The sequence below is a fragment of the Marmota marmota genome, unplaced genomic scaffold, assembly GCF_001458135.2.
Source record: "Marmota marmota marmota unplaced genomic scaffold, marMar, whole genome shotgun sequence".
NCBI classification, from domain to species: Eukaryota; Metazoa; Chordata; class Mammalia; order Rodentia; family Sciuridae; genus Marmota; species Marmota marmota.
Window position 1 is genome coordinate 15,697,534 of NW_025999869.1, and position 15,410 is coordinate 15,712,943.

Below are 15,410 nucleotides of genomic sequence, written 5' to 3' on the forward strand. Positions count from 1 at the left end.
TTTTTTTTTTTTTTTTTTTTTTTTTTTTTTTTTTTTTTTTTTTTTTTTTTTGTGTGTGTGTGTGTGTGTGGTTATTTTTGTGGAACTGGGAATTGAACGCAGGGGTGCTCTTCAATGAGACAGCTCCCAGCCCTTTTTGTTTTTATTTTGAGACAAGATCTCAAAATAAAACTCTAAAGAATGATATATATATATATCATATATCAAGATATATATATATATCTCTTTAGAGTTTATATTTAGGTTTTCAAATGTTTCTGTGGGACATAGAAGTCTTATGCCAAAGATTTTAACTTTTTAAAATCTCTTCTAAAGGTTCATGAGATATCACATGACAGAGCAGATTAAGAAATCTTTATAGCCTTGCACCCAGATGACCTGAAATTGAAGCATTTTTCCATGATAGCCTTTTAAATCTCCCCCCTGAAGATGATAATTTATTAATTCTCTATATGTATTTGATGGGTAAACAGTATTTATTTTAGTCCCCTCTTGGTCTCAGCTTCCTTCCTTCCATTCCCCCTATTCCAAGATACTAGATATTTTATTTGTATACTCACTTTCTTTCTTTTTTTTTTTTTTTGGTACTAGGGATTGAACTTGGGAGCACAAAACCACGGGGAGCCACATCCTCAGCCCTATTTTGTATTATTTAGAGACAGGGTCTCACTGAGTTGCTTAGCTGAGGTTGGCTTTGAACTCGCAATCTTCCTGCCTCGGCCTCCCTTGCTGCTGGGATTACAGGCGGGCGCTACCACGCCTGCCTTGTACACTCACTTAAAAAAATTTTTTTTTTTTTAGTTGTGGATGGACATAATTTTTCTTATTTATTTTTATGTGGTGCTGAGGATCAAACCCAGTACCTCATACATTCTAGGCAAGTGCTCTACCACTGAGCCACAACCCCAGCCCTGTATATTCACTTTTTAAGTCATTTTTTACCTTCTCTTTATGTTTCTGGCGATTGAACCTTAAGTACTTCTTTTATGTGAGGCATTCCTAGTTAGACACTGAGAAGGAAGCAGTACTCCATACAATACAGTACAGTCAATTCTTATTATTTGAGAGAGTTAGTTTTTGTAAAGTCTACACTGAATACAGGCTGAACCATTGTTCTTAGGAGAAAATATAGGGTCAGGTTTTATAACCTTTTTGACACAGCATCACCTTTATTCCGATCAGTACACAACCTTTTTTGTGTGTTTTTATTTAAGGATATCTTATTTAATATATATTTTATGATTTATTGTTGAATTGTAGCACTATAATTTGTACCTTAAAAAAAAAAAAAAAAAAAGCTATCCAATGCACATACTTTCTCTATAAGGCACATCATAACCTTCATGAATTTAGGAATACTAACTAGCACTTCAGTACTACACTTGCAGGCTGATCTCCCTTGCACAGTACTGTGGTCTCCAGTGGCACTATCACTGAGCTATATCTTAACCCTTTTAAATTTTTTTTATTTTGAGACAGCATCTAAGTTGCCCAGTCCAGTCCAAGATTGCAGTCCTGCCTAAGCCTCCTGAATAGCTGGGATTATAGTTGTATACCACTGTGCCCAATTTGTGGACTGTTTTAAATAGCAAAATCACTGAGAAGCCCAAAAATATGAAAAATGTGTCACTAACTAGACCATAGAAAGAATACATGTTTATAGAATGAGAACTAAAACAGGACCGAGTGTCACCTTATTTGACCTCAGCTAGGAATGTGTGATGGATGACTCAGAATTTTTGCTGTTCTGTACATGTCCATGAATGATCAGGAAATTACTGTGAATATTAATTTTGGGATTACAAATATAATTCAGTGTACAGGCAAGTTTGCAAGTATGGAGGCCACAAATAATAAGGAATAACTCTCCTCATTTTAAATAAATAAATAAGAAGAAAAACAATTAAAAACAAAAAACACAACAACTTTAAAGTTGAAACAGCAACAGTCAAATTGCTGCTGAAGTTTGTAATATACCTGGGATAGATGCTTCCTCTTTGCAAGGCAGGATGTAGACACATGGTTATACATTTGAAGAAGAATCAGAAGTGTAAACCATGAGAGAACAGAAAGCATCGAGAATTTAAGGCAGTCCCAAAGTACTCTACTGTTTTCCCCTTCTTCATCTCTGTATCCCTCCATGGTTCCAGTTGCAGTTGAAGTTTTGAGAATCCCAAACTACTTTTTACTCTTTTTTCAGTTCCTCATCATCTTCAGACCTAGAGATTGAAGAGACACTCAAACCAAGTCTTTTCTCCTCTTTCCTTTAGCTTATCTAAGCTAACCACAGATTTGGAGTCAAATGACAGATCTTTGGTTGAAAACAAAGAAATCTCAAACTTAGCTGTCTGAGCAACTTTCTTACTTTTTCTTTCTTTCTTTCTTTTCTTTTTGTTTTTTTTTTTTTTTGCACAAATGGTGTGACTACTTTATGTACAACCAGAGAAGTGAAAAATTGTGCTCCATTTGTGTACAATGAAGCAAAGAGCTTTCTGCTGTCATGTATAACTGATTAGAACTAGTAAAATTATAATTAAAAAAAAAGAAAAAGCTTTCTTACTTTCTAAGCTCATGGGTGCATTGAATTGTTCAGTCCTTTTCTGCATTTTCACCTTCTGTGGTATTTCACTGTAATTTTATCACCACCTTCTCTGCTGCCACCTCAACAGTTGTTTTAGGGGATTCTTCCTCTTTGACAGGCAGTTCTATGGGCTTTGGTTCTTCCTGTTTCATCTCCCAGTGTGACTTCATTTACCTTCCCATTTAAACGTTCTTTAGGACATGCCTGGAGCCTCTTGAAGTGAACCTGCTTCATTCCCTTGATCTTCATAACATGACCAAGAAAGGAGTGAAATTCTTGTTTAAGTTCAGCAAGTTTCAGCTTACTAACTCTATAATCTCTTTTGCCATTTCATACCCCTCCTTTTACCTGCTTTGTAAAGCTTACAGTGTATTAAAGGAATTAAGACAAATTCATAAATAGCCATTATACATAACTGACTGTAATACACAAGAGCTATTTGACCATAGGAAGGGGAGATTATGACTTGGCAAAAATCTCAAAAGGCTTCATTTTTGCATCTTTTTTTAAAAACAAATTTTGATTTTAACTGAAAGCATTGATGGGGATTTCAGGAGTACACAGTCACTGAGGTAAAAAGAAAGGGCATGTGGGTAATGTAGTCATGTTAATCAGCTAGTAATTTGTAATTCGGTGTAACTCTCATAAAGGAAATGAAACAGGAGGAACGAGAGAAAAGGCTAGATAGATAGCTTGAGGCCAGATCACCAGTTCACTTAGGACCTTTGCATAGAGCTTTTTAAGAATTCTAGTTCTTTTCGTTCAGCTGATAAAGATTTTTTGAACATTTACTATAACCAAGGCTGTTTCAGGTATTGAGGGTCTTTGAGGAAGATACTGGATTTTGTGTCCTTTTAAGTATTTTCAGTCTGAGAGGGGGTTGGGGACAGGAAAGAACATATAGACAGACTCCCCCCACCCCCACCCCCGGGAATTTGGGGAGTTAAAAGAAGGTTGCTTGGCAGTAGTGATGCTTAGGCTAAAACCTGCTGATGAAGAAGATTTATCTGGGCAGCAATTATTGGTGGCAGAGGACTTAGAGAAAACAGCCTGTACCAAAGGCCTAAGAGTGAGAATGACACAGTGATGGGACTGAAGAAGTAAATTGGTATCTCACATAAAGAACCTTTTATGTCATGTTAGGGAACTTGGCCTGAAGATATTGTGTCCATCTACAACTAAAAATTTAAAAAAAAAATGAGATAGGATTTATAATTAAGCAAGAGTTCTCTTTAGCTCTAGCCTTAGAGGAAATTATAAATAGAAGCATAAAGACTAGTTATAGTTAGACTGGGCCAAGACTGTTGGCCCACGTGAAAAATGGTGTGGCCCTAGACTAAGGTAGTGTTAGTGTGGGTAGGGCAAAGTGGACAGATGTATTTGAGAGTTACTTGGGAAATAGAATTGAAAAGATCTTAAAGACTGAATCCTGGATGGGAAACAAGTGAGAGAAGTGATCAGCACTATCCACTGATAGAAGAGGAGGAAGATGTTTGAAGAAAGGTAGTAATAAGTCTGTGGTGTACTAACCCACCCAGAAATAACTGCCTTAAAGATGAATATGGTGATGAGTTGGAGAAGGAACAGACACACATCAGAAATAGATTGTTAACGTGGCTTTTCTAAGAATCAGATTAGTGGTTAGCACCTCTATTTTTAATATGGAATTAACATGATTGGGGTACTAATGGGCAGTAGACACTGAGGGAAAAGGCCTCCAAAGATAACTCCAAACATCAGCCTGCCTAGCCCCTGAGATCATTTTTCAGGATGAAAAGTAGTAAAACTACCATCTTGTTGTTCCTTCTCAAATAATATATAGAAAATAAATTTTATTGTAAAAAGCAGCTCATATTTTAAGAATAATTATATTTTTACTCTTGGGACTCAGTAAAGCCAATTCTTTTGCATATCTTGCATACATAATATGTAGTTGTGTAATTGTCCCGTGTGAAAATGGTAACTTCTTCATGTGATGTTCCAAAGAAGGAGCTATTGGTCTGAGAGTAAGCTCTACCTCTTTGCTTGAGCTCTTTGTCCTGTTTGTTCAACTGTGAAGTATAAAATATAAAAATCAGCAAAATATGAAGGAAAAAAGAAAGCTTAGCAAAAGAAAACATGGCATGAGATTATCAGATAAGGAGTAGGAAAACAAAAGGTAAAAATAGATGAAAATTTTGAAGGGATTGGAGTAAAATTCAAATACATTTTTTTGGAATTCAATGTAAAAACAAGGTACAAAAATAGTAAAACAGATGAAATTCAAAACAGGTAAGATTGATGGATATAAATATGCCCCAGCTAGAATGGTTGTTACCCAAAAGACAAATAACAGATGCTGGTGTAGATATGGAAAAGGGTGAACTTTCACACGTAAGAAAGTAAATTAGTCCAGCCGTTATAGACAATAATATAAGAGATTCCTCAAAAAATAAAAGTAGAACTATTATATGATCGGCAATTAAACTTCTAAGTGCATATCCAAAGAAAATGAAATCAGTATATCAGAGCAATATCTGCCCTCTCATGTTTATTGCATCACTGTTTACTGTATCCAAAATAAGGAATCGGCCTTTACAAGTGTTCTTCAGTAGATGAATAACAAAAATGTGGTACATATAAACTGTCGGAACAAAATCCTGTCAATTATGGCAACACAGATGAACCTGGAGCTGAATCAGGCACAGAAAGACATATTCCATGTTATCTCACTCATATGTTGGTCAATGGTAGCAAAATTATAGTTAGAAGAAATAATTATATATATAGTAGGGTAGTTATGGTTAGTTAACAGTATTTGAATATTTCAAAATAGAGGATTTAAATATTCTCACCACAAAGAAATAATAATTGTATGCCAGTGATGGATATGCTAAATACTATGACTTATTACCCAATATATACACATATCAATTAAAAACAAGATCAATACGTAAAATAAGCAAGGCAGGAAACCTAAGATCAGCAATGAAGAGGTATCAAGAGATTTTTAAAATATGCTAAATATGAAAGATTTAAAGCACATTAAAAGTCTGACAGCTGCCTAAGAAAAGTTTAGAAATATAAAAATAAAAGACCAAAGGAATAGCAACCATGAGGTAGAAAATAAGAACAGATACTAAAACATGAATGGTAAGATCAAAAGTATAAATTAACAATATATTTGATAATTTAAAGAAAATATAACTTTTTTAGAATACTGTATGCCAAAGTGGGTTTCTTGGGACACTTAACAGGGTATTCTAGGAAAAACATTATATTGTCTCAGAACTTTTGGAAATGTATGATACAGTCTCCTCTTGGAGACTCATGATACACCGTTAAAAGTAGGAAAGTCTCTGAGGGGTGGTGCTGCAGTAGTAATGTCCTTGTTTAAATAGGACAAACCTCCCCCATGGAACCCTTTCCTTGCATCTGTTATCACTCCCTACCTAATATTTTTCAGAAAACACCAGTTAGGCTACTGCTCTAAAGGAAAATAAAAATGAAAATCTTGAAAGTTACTGAGAAACATGATGAAGGAAAAAGAGTTGAAAAGAGAAAAATTGTTTTGGTTGCTGACTGGAATTCCTAAGGAATAGGGTCCTGTTGAAGCAGTAGTGTTCTGCACGCACCCAGTGAGAAAAGAGCAACTTTATAACCTTACATATGCAGGCAGGGAACCAAGAGAACCCAGACTGCTGAGCTAGGAGGAGTTAGAGGCAATCCCCAGAATTAAATCACCCCAGCTATGGCCAAGTTTTTTCATTGTATAAATAAAAAATATTATAGGCCAGGTTTGGTGGCACTCACCTGTAAACCCAACTGTTTGGGATACTGAGGCAGGAAAATAGAGTTGATGTTAATTCTGGGCAACTTAAAAAAAGGGCTGAGGTTGTAACATGCTCAGTAATAAAAGTACCCTTGGGAGGCTGTGGCTGTGGCTCAGTGGTGGAGTGCTTGCCTGGCACATGTGAGGCCCTCAGTTCAATCCTCAGCACCATGTAAAAACTATAACTAAAAAAATAAAATTTATATCTATACATATAAGTACCCCTGGGTTGATCTCCAGTACAATTAATAAATCATAATAAATTAAAAATGTAAACAAATGTACTTTAATTATTACCATCCTAATCCAGCTGTTTTCATATTTATAAGTATTTATGATTTTGCTTTTAAGAGCTCTTTTTTTTAAAAAAAAATATTGTTTTAGTTGTAGATGGACACAAAATCTTTATTGATTGATTGATTGATTGTGTGTGTGTGTGTGTGTGTGCGCGCTACTGAGGATCAAACCCAATACCTCACACATGCAAGGCAAGCACTCTTATCAGTGAGCCACAACCCCAGCCCTAAGCTTTTTCTGTGGCAGTAGAAAGGAACTTTTTAGTGTTGTCTTTTCTGCCTGTTCTGTGGCTACTTTGTTCCAAGTACCATTGTTGCCACTTTTGGGAAGCTACTTTTCATCCTACTTCCCTTAACCTTACAAAATTTTTCCCTTTTGCTAGCCATAAGGCAAACCATCTCCCATTTGTTGTCAAAGTGCTTCTCTGGAAAACAGTAACTCCTTAGTGCTATGAGGCAGCTTTTTTGTTAGTTAGCCTGCCCAAGTCACAATAGCAGCAGCCTCAAGTAGAGTAAAAGGGCTTCCACATATACATAAATGTCCAGATATGTTTCCTAGTATAAAGTTTTGTGTCTTGAAGAGGAAAAATGGTACAGAAACTAAATGTCATGGTCCTTCTAAAACCCTTTATTCAGCTAGAAACCTCATGGATTAAGTCCTGTGGATTGTATTTTTAGTCCTTTGAAAGCTCAGAATTTCTACTACTATTTTTTTTCCCCTCTGTGCTGGGAATTAAACCCAGGGCCTCATGAATGCTAAGCACATGCTCTATCACTAGGCTACACTCTCATGCCCTCAGCTGCTTTTGATATTCCCAAAATAAAAATAAACACACACGTGCAAATATGAAGATAAAGGTATATCCCCAGATCTTTTTATTTTTTAATTTTGATATAGGGTCTTGCCAATTGTTGAGGGCTTCATACTTATTCTTTTGCCTCAGCCTCTCAAGTTGCTGGGCTTTCAGGCATGTGTGCTGTGCTAAATATAAATTTCATATTAGATAATTGACCTTCATGTTTTAGTCATTTAAGAAATTGTTGCTTAATATAAAATAATACCCTGGCTCATGGTTGGTGGTTCACCAAATTATTAAGTAGTATGAACTTCTGGTATCAGTGAGATAGCAATTGTTCAGTGGCAGGACTTGTGTGAATAAATTCTTGTCTACCTTTAGTGATACTCATTGTCAGCTCTTAGGCTATTTCTTAATCAAGAAAGTTTTTTCCGTCTTTATGGTATAATTCTCTCCCAGAAATCTTGATTTCATTAATCTGTACTGTGTCAAATAAATGGCTAGTTACCATGACAAGTTCTACATGGTGATTGAGATATGGGTAACTAATATGTATTATGTCAATCTAATCATAGGGGGCCATATTTAGGTTGAAGTTACTCAATCAAAAAATTATATCAGAAAACTATTCTGAATTCTTCACACATGCTTAATCTCCATAACAGTAATATATAAGGAACTTTCAGATGAAGAAACCAAGGCACATAGTTGTTGATTTATCCACATGAATCAAACAAGAATTAGTGTATTCTGAAGACAAAGGTTCAGGCCCTAATAATCTCAGAAACTTATTGATCCATTAATATAAGTATTATTTTGCTTGTGCACAATATAGCCTTAAAACATGAAGCAATTTTTAAAAATGCTTAAATGTTCAATATCTTCCTTTATTGTGGCCTTATATGTCAGAATAGTTCCTGAAATATTCATGTTGGAATAGTCTGAAAATGAGCTGCTATCAAATGGGTTATTTTATTTGGGATTGCTAACCACCAAAGTTGTAAGAAAAGGGAAATAGTTTTATAGTTTCTTCCTCCCATAGGTCATAATTTAGTTGTGGACATCAGGATGTTTTTCTTGGCTAATCTCATTCATGTAGTTTTCCTTGTACATCTGTTAAATAAATTACTAAACTATTTCCTTGAAAATTTGTTGATTCAAGTTGCCCTTAATGGTTATCAAGAAGTTGGTACCTTTCGGAAAGTTGAAATAGACTTTAAGGTTAAGAAATTCCACTACCATCCTGATTTATGTATTTTTGTTTTGGATCCTTTTTTTTTTTGAGGTATTGAAACAATTGTATGTGGTTTTTAGTGTTTCCCAAGACTTTATATTGGACTATAAACATTTAATGACCTTTCTATAAAATGAATTAGTTTCTACTTGTATACTTCATATTTTTTCAGTGAGTGATCAATTTATATATACATTTTCATTAGTCTGGTACTGCTTACCATTTGAAACAAAATTTGGAATGTTGACTTCTTCAACGCTTATTCATTTAATCTTTACTAACCTTGAATTTTATATAAACCATAAAATAATAATTTTCTGATTTTTTTTTTAAAAAAGCATTGACAGCTTTATGCTCAGTAATGAATATATCAGGTATTATGAATCTAGAAATTTTAGATGTGAGTTTGGTTAGTTTTGACCTATCCAAACTGATAATGAATCCATACTGGAAGTTTTGCCTAGGATGTTAAGTAAACTCTTAAATGAGTAAAGAAACAATTACTTATTTACTGCACAGATTGGAATTGGGATTGAAGTCAAATTTTAGAATGCTGATTTTTTTTTTTTTTTGGTGGTGCCGGGATTGAACCCAAGGCCTTGTGCACTCTACCAACTGAGCTATATCCCCAAACCTTAGAATGCTGATTTTTTTTTAAGCTTGAAATATTTAGATAAAGACTATTTGTAATACTTATAATCTATAATGGATATTTTTAGAGATTAAAAGAGAAAGTACTCTGTGGTATCAATCAGTTAATGTCAGCTGCTAATAAAAGAGTCTTCAGATTAAATTTCATTTGTATTACATTTTTTACTATGTAATGATTCTTTCTAAATGCAATAAGTCCTTGGCTAGACTTTTTTGTTTAAAGTTTTAACTCTGTAAAACAAATCTGGCCAGTCATTGTAGTACATACCCTTAATCCCAGCTAACTCAGGAGACTGAGGCAGGAGGATTCTATGTTCAATATCAGCCTGGGCAATTTAGTGAGACCCTGTGTCATAATAAAACATTAAAAGGACTGAGGATGTAGCTCAGTGGTAGAGCATTTTCCTAGCATGCATGAGGTTAAATCCCCAGTACCACCCCCCCCCCAAAAAAAAATCTAGGAGATTTTCAACAAAAACTAGTTTATTATTTTGTTACGACCCAAATCTGATGTGCGAACAAGTCATTTACCCAAGCCAGTCACTGGCATCCCCCTCTCAGCTTTGTTTTTAGTTCTGGAGCATGGTGACTTACTTCTGTTTGGGGTGAGGGAAGAGCTCAGAGAAAGCCAACCTCTAGTTCTAAATGTGGTAGCAGAGTCATTTTAATAACAATACACAGAAAACAAATGCTTTAATCTATTAAAAGAGGAACCCAACAAGTGTGGCAGTAGTTTGGAATGATGATGCAATCAAATCTATAAATCAATGAATTTTTAAAAAGTATCTTGCCATGCAAGTTTTTGCCTGAGAAATTAAACTTTGCTGACTCTATAAATAATCAGTTACTTGTAGGGAGGAAATATATAATATGCATGGGATACGTTAACATTTTATTGATTCTGGGAGTATCTGGAGTTTGTATAAACATTTCCATTCTCATAATTTTGAAGGAACACAGGATATTCAGTTAATCTTTCAAGAATGTTAGGGGTTCATATAACTTTATTTTTTTTCTGCTTGCAGAATATTATTCAGTTTTATTTACTCTTCCTTCCATCCTCCCATGAAACTGAAAAGTAAGAAAATACTTTCATATAAAATACTTTTGTAGAATTTGTATTTCTGGTTTATCTGTAAGTAGTACAAATACAGTCTAAAACTTTGAATTAAGATTACAAGAATATTAAACCATATTAGTTAACTGTGTTCAGTAGTAGGAAAGTGTCAAGAGTGATTAAAAATCGGTATGTTCTGTTGAGTTTGGAGGTGCACACCTCTAATCCCAGTAATGTGGGAGGCTGAGACAAGAGGATTGAACATTCAAAGACAGCCTGGCAATTTAGTGAGACCCCATCTCAAAATAAAAGGTAAAGCACCCTTGGTTCAATCCCCAGTACCTCCTCTCTTCCAAAAACAATCTGTAGTTCTGTTTCCTGCCCCCATGATAAACACTGAAATTAAAGGCCACCCTGGGTCAGAACAAAACAGACTATTGGTATTTCAGTTGGAAAACAGTTTTTACTTGATCTTTCTTTGAATATCCAGAATTATTCTGAAAGTAGAAGATTTTTTTAAAGGACTTCTTCCTCGAAACCTGGCAGGAAGTTGCTTTTTTATTTATTTGTTCTATTCTTTTTTTAACTGAGATCTCTGAAGGATGAAGTATTATATTTCAGAGCCAATTCTTGATGGCTATTTTTAAAAACAAAAGGTTTCGTATTTCATTATTTAGAATTGTAGTTTTGCTCTTGGAAAGAGGAAAACAGAAGGTGTATATAATCTAGCATGGTCTTTTGTGTAAGTAATTGAAATCATAAATAATATGCACATGAACACCCAAAAAGATATGATACCATTGGATTGAAGTACAGTTTTTTTTTTTTTTTTAAGTAAGCAGATTACTCTCTCTGAAGTCTAGTTATTGCAGAAGAATTGCTAAGAGATCCTCAGTTTTCTTATGTCTCTGATTTCAGTTTTTCCTTCTCAAACTGATATTTACCATGCTTTCCGGAGTGCATGCATAAGAGTGAAGAATAAGGATTTTTTCTTTCAGTTGTATGGTTTGTATTTGATATTCTCTAAAAACCAAAGAAAATGTAATTTCTATGACTGACAATGTATTTTTTTGAACTTTTGTTTAACATTTAGTTCTTTTAGTACCACAGTTCATGATGTTGCATTTGATGTTGTTGTCTTGTATATAAATTAGTAGACTTTAAAAGCCTACTAATTATTTCCAATAATATTCAGGTTTTTCAGGTGTTATGGCATAATAACAAATGAGCTTTACAATTAACTAACAAAGTTCTAACTTCTACTGTTGCTTACTAGTTGTGGAATTCTGAATGAGTTGATTTAACTTCTCCACTAAGAAATTGCTATTAAATATATTTTCCCTCTCCTCTCTTTTTCTTAATTAGGATAGGGGCAGTATTATAGAGAAAGCTGCCAGAGTTAGATTTGTTGCATTTCTTTTTTTTTTTTTTTCTTAAGAAATTTTTATTTGTTCTTTTCAGTTATACATGACAGTAGAATGTTTTTTGATATATTATACATAAATGGAATATAATGTCCCATTCTTGTGGTTGAACATGATGTGGGGTTATACTGGTTGTATATTCATATTTAAACATAGGAAAGTTATGTCTGATTCATTCTGTTGAGTTGTTGCATTTCTTTCTGTACTTTCCACTATTTGTTTTCTTCCAATGCTATACACAGAACAATAGCAGATTTCTTGTTTAGCACTTTAGCTATTTTATAAATATGGTACTATATAATCAAATATGATAATATTCGCTGTAGTAAAATTAATTCTTCTGTTGAACTGTGTTGTTGCTTTTGTGAAGACATTATTCATTGCTTTGTGTTTTATTTTCAAACCAAGAAATGATTTTTTCAATGAGTGTTAAACAGAAACTATGCGACTCCTAGATGAAAATGTAGAGTCATCACTCCAGTATATAAGCACAGGCAACAACTTTCTCAGTAGGAACTCTAAAACTTACAAAATAATGTCAAGAGTTAATAAATGGGATAGCAACAAATCAAAAAGCTTTTGTGTAGCAAAGGAAACAATTAGGAATGTGAAGAGAAAACCTACAAAATGGGAGAAATTCCTTGCTACCTACTCTTCTGACAGCAGGTTAATATCCAGAATATAGAAAGAACTCAAAAGATTTAATATCAAAAAATCAAATAACCTAGTTAATAAATGGGCAAATGAATTAAACTGACAATTTTCAAAAGAAAGATACAAATGACGAAAAAATATATGAAAAATGTTCAATGTCATTAACAGTTAGGGAAATAGAAATAACTACACTGAGATTTCATCTCACACCGGTCAGAATGGCAGTCATCAAGAATACACACAATAGGGGCTACGGTTGTAGCTCAGTGGTAGGGCACTTGCCTAGCACTTGAGAGGCACTGGGTTTGATCCTCAGCACCACATAAAAATAAACAAAGTATTGTGCTATCTACAACTAAAAAGAAGAAGAAGAAGAAAAGAACATCCATAATAATAAATGCTGGAGAGGATGTGGAGAAAAATGAACACTTTTACACTGTTGGTGAGACAGTAAATTAGTATAATTACTATGGAAATCAGTATGGAGATTCCTCAAAAGACTAGGCATGGAACCACCCTGTGATCCAGCTGCACTGCTCCTCAATATTTATCTTAAAGAATTAAAGTCATCATACTGCAGTGATACATGTATACCCATGTTTATAACAGCACAATTCCACAATAGCCAAAGTATGGAATCAGCCTCGGTTCAATCAACATATGAATGAATAAAGAAAGTGTGGGATATATACACAATGGAGTTTTATTCAGCCAGAAAGAAAAATGAAATTATGTCATTTGCAGGAAAATGATGGAACTTGAGAACATCATGTTAAGTGAAATAAGTTAAACTCAGAAGATCAAGGGCCGAATGTTTTCTCTCATATGTGAAAGTTAGGAAAACAGGTGCAGATGCAGAGGCAGGGAGATCAGTAGAAGAAAGGCACCAGGGAATGGGGGCCAGGGGGAAGTGCTAGGGAGTGATACTGGCCAAATTATATTGTGTGCATGTACAAATATATAACAACAAATTCCCTCATTATGTACAACTGTAATACACCAATAAAAATGTGGAAAGAGATATAAATAAATAAATGGTTGGCAAATATCCAGCTAAGTGAATTAATAGTTTTTCTACCTTGCCATGTCATTTATGTAGCATTACAAATTTTCCAACAGTGAAAGTTACATAATTGTTGTATTTAAGAGTAGACTTCTTGGTTGTTGACAGTAAATTTGTTACTGTTCACAGAGCTGTAATGAGATTGAACATAGTTTAAAATATGAATATTGAATCTATAAAGTGTTGTTTATAAATAAGAATAATGTGGTGAAGGCCACCCCTGATGTAAACAAAAACAAAAAAAAAGGTCATAAGACACTAGATCCATTATCAAGTTTTTAGAATTCTTACTATTTCCCTAGTACTATGGCTAGAAACACTAAAAAACAAACAAAAATTCCCAGCATAAATGACTTGTTACCTGAAAAAACCTTCAGTGTTCATTTCATGGGTGTTTTATGATTTAAAATTTTTTTTAAAGATTGATACTTAACAGGGAGTGTAATTGTTTTATGTATCTTCATTATTAAAATTTTTTTTAAGCTGGGCATGGTTGGTGCACCCCTATAATCCCAGCAGCTTGGAGTCTGAGGCAGGAGGATCTCAAACTTGAGGCCACCCTCAACAATTTAGCAAGACCCTGTCTCAAAATAAAAAAGGTCCCAGGGTCTGGGGATGTAATTCAGTGGTAAAATCCCTGGGTTCAATCCCCAGTACAAAATAAGAAAAAAAAATGGACTTTTTTGGAAATAAAAGTTAACAGTTGACTTTTAGATACATAGATTTTGATGTAAGAATTATTATTTCCTAATAGTGTTTTTAAAAATCTTATTAATTCCAAAGGTAAATACTTAAATTATTCCTTGTGGCTTTTACACATGTACCAGTTGGTATACATTTTTTAATACATGTAGAGATATTTGAGTCACTACTTTGCTGCACTTTAAAAAGCCTGATAAAAGTTATTTGAAGTACAAATAATATTCATATCATCTTACCAACATTTTTTACTTCCCTACAAATAGTTATAGCTGACTGAGATACAGTATTGGATTTGTTTTTAATTAACATTTAATAGTTTTCTTTTGCTTACAGTGTGTTGCTCATGGGAAGAAATTCGGAAAATATGGGAAAGTTTTAGGGAAACAAAATACCATTATTTGAAACCTTTGCTTGGAACTAAGTTATTTGTATCTTTCTCTGAGTGGCTGAGTCTTCATATGACAAAACACATTTAAAGCTCTCAAAATATTTCCTGACCTTACAGTGAGTAAAGTCTTTATAATAAGCTTAAAACAAAAAGAAGAAACCAAATGAAATATGTAGACCCATTTGACGCCATTTTTCAAAAAAGAAGAGACAAACTTGGAAAAATATTACTGCATTATCCTATTTCCTTATTCATCTGTTAATAAGATCAGATTACATTTATGCTCCACTTTTTCTTTTGGTGTATAGTTTTGTTTTAGAAAGCATATACCTGAATTTGTAAGACAAAGAAAATAACAGTAATAATGACTTACAGTTTTTTTTTTTCATTAATCATTTTACTGATTTTTCTTAATGCAGATCAGAAGAAGCATTGACTATAAAAGCCCCATTTTAAATGCTTTTGCTTTCCACTAATTCTGCCTCTGAAACCTGGATCCAAATTTATCAAGTAAAATAGCTCAGTATTTTATCAATATCAAGTGGTCAAATAAAAGGAGGATGGGGAAGGCCAAATGGAAACAAGATACTCAGCCCTTGACTGATTGAATGTGGCTGTACTCACAGTTTTAGAAGCTGGTGCAGAGCTTCAGGATGGTACCTTTCAGCAGTTGGTGAGCTATTGGTATTGGTTATCCTTTCCATGGGAAATCTTAGTTGTGTCCTACCTATTGTTAGGGTGCTTGAGGAACA

At 34.0% G+C, this 15,410-nt stretch overlaps 1 protein-coding gene across 3 annotated transcripts in view; it reads left to right on the forward strand.

Annotated features, from left to right (window-relative positions):
- The window catches only part of Clint1 (clathrin interactor 1), a 61,700-nt gene that overhangs the window by 13,957 nt on the left and 32,333 nt on the right, over positions 1–15,410 (forward strand). Inside the window, exon 2 of one of the 3 annotated variants that reach the window (XM_015492664.2) lies at positions 15,078–15,331. The exons of the other annotated variants lie outside the window; for them this stretch is intronic. Within the exon in view, the coding sequence (XP_015348150.1) occupies positions 15,312–15,331 (20 nt within the window). The 5' untranslated portion in view covers positions 15,078–15,311. The remainder of the gene's footprint in view (positions 1–15,077; positions 15,332–15,410) is intronic. 3 annotated transcript variants of the gene reach the window in all.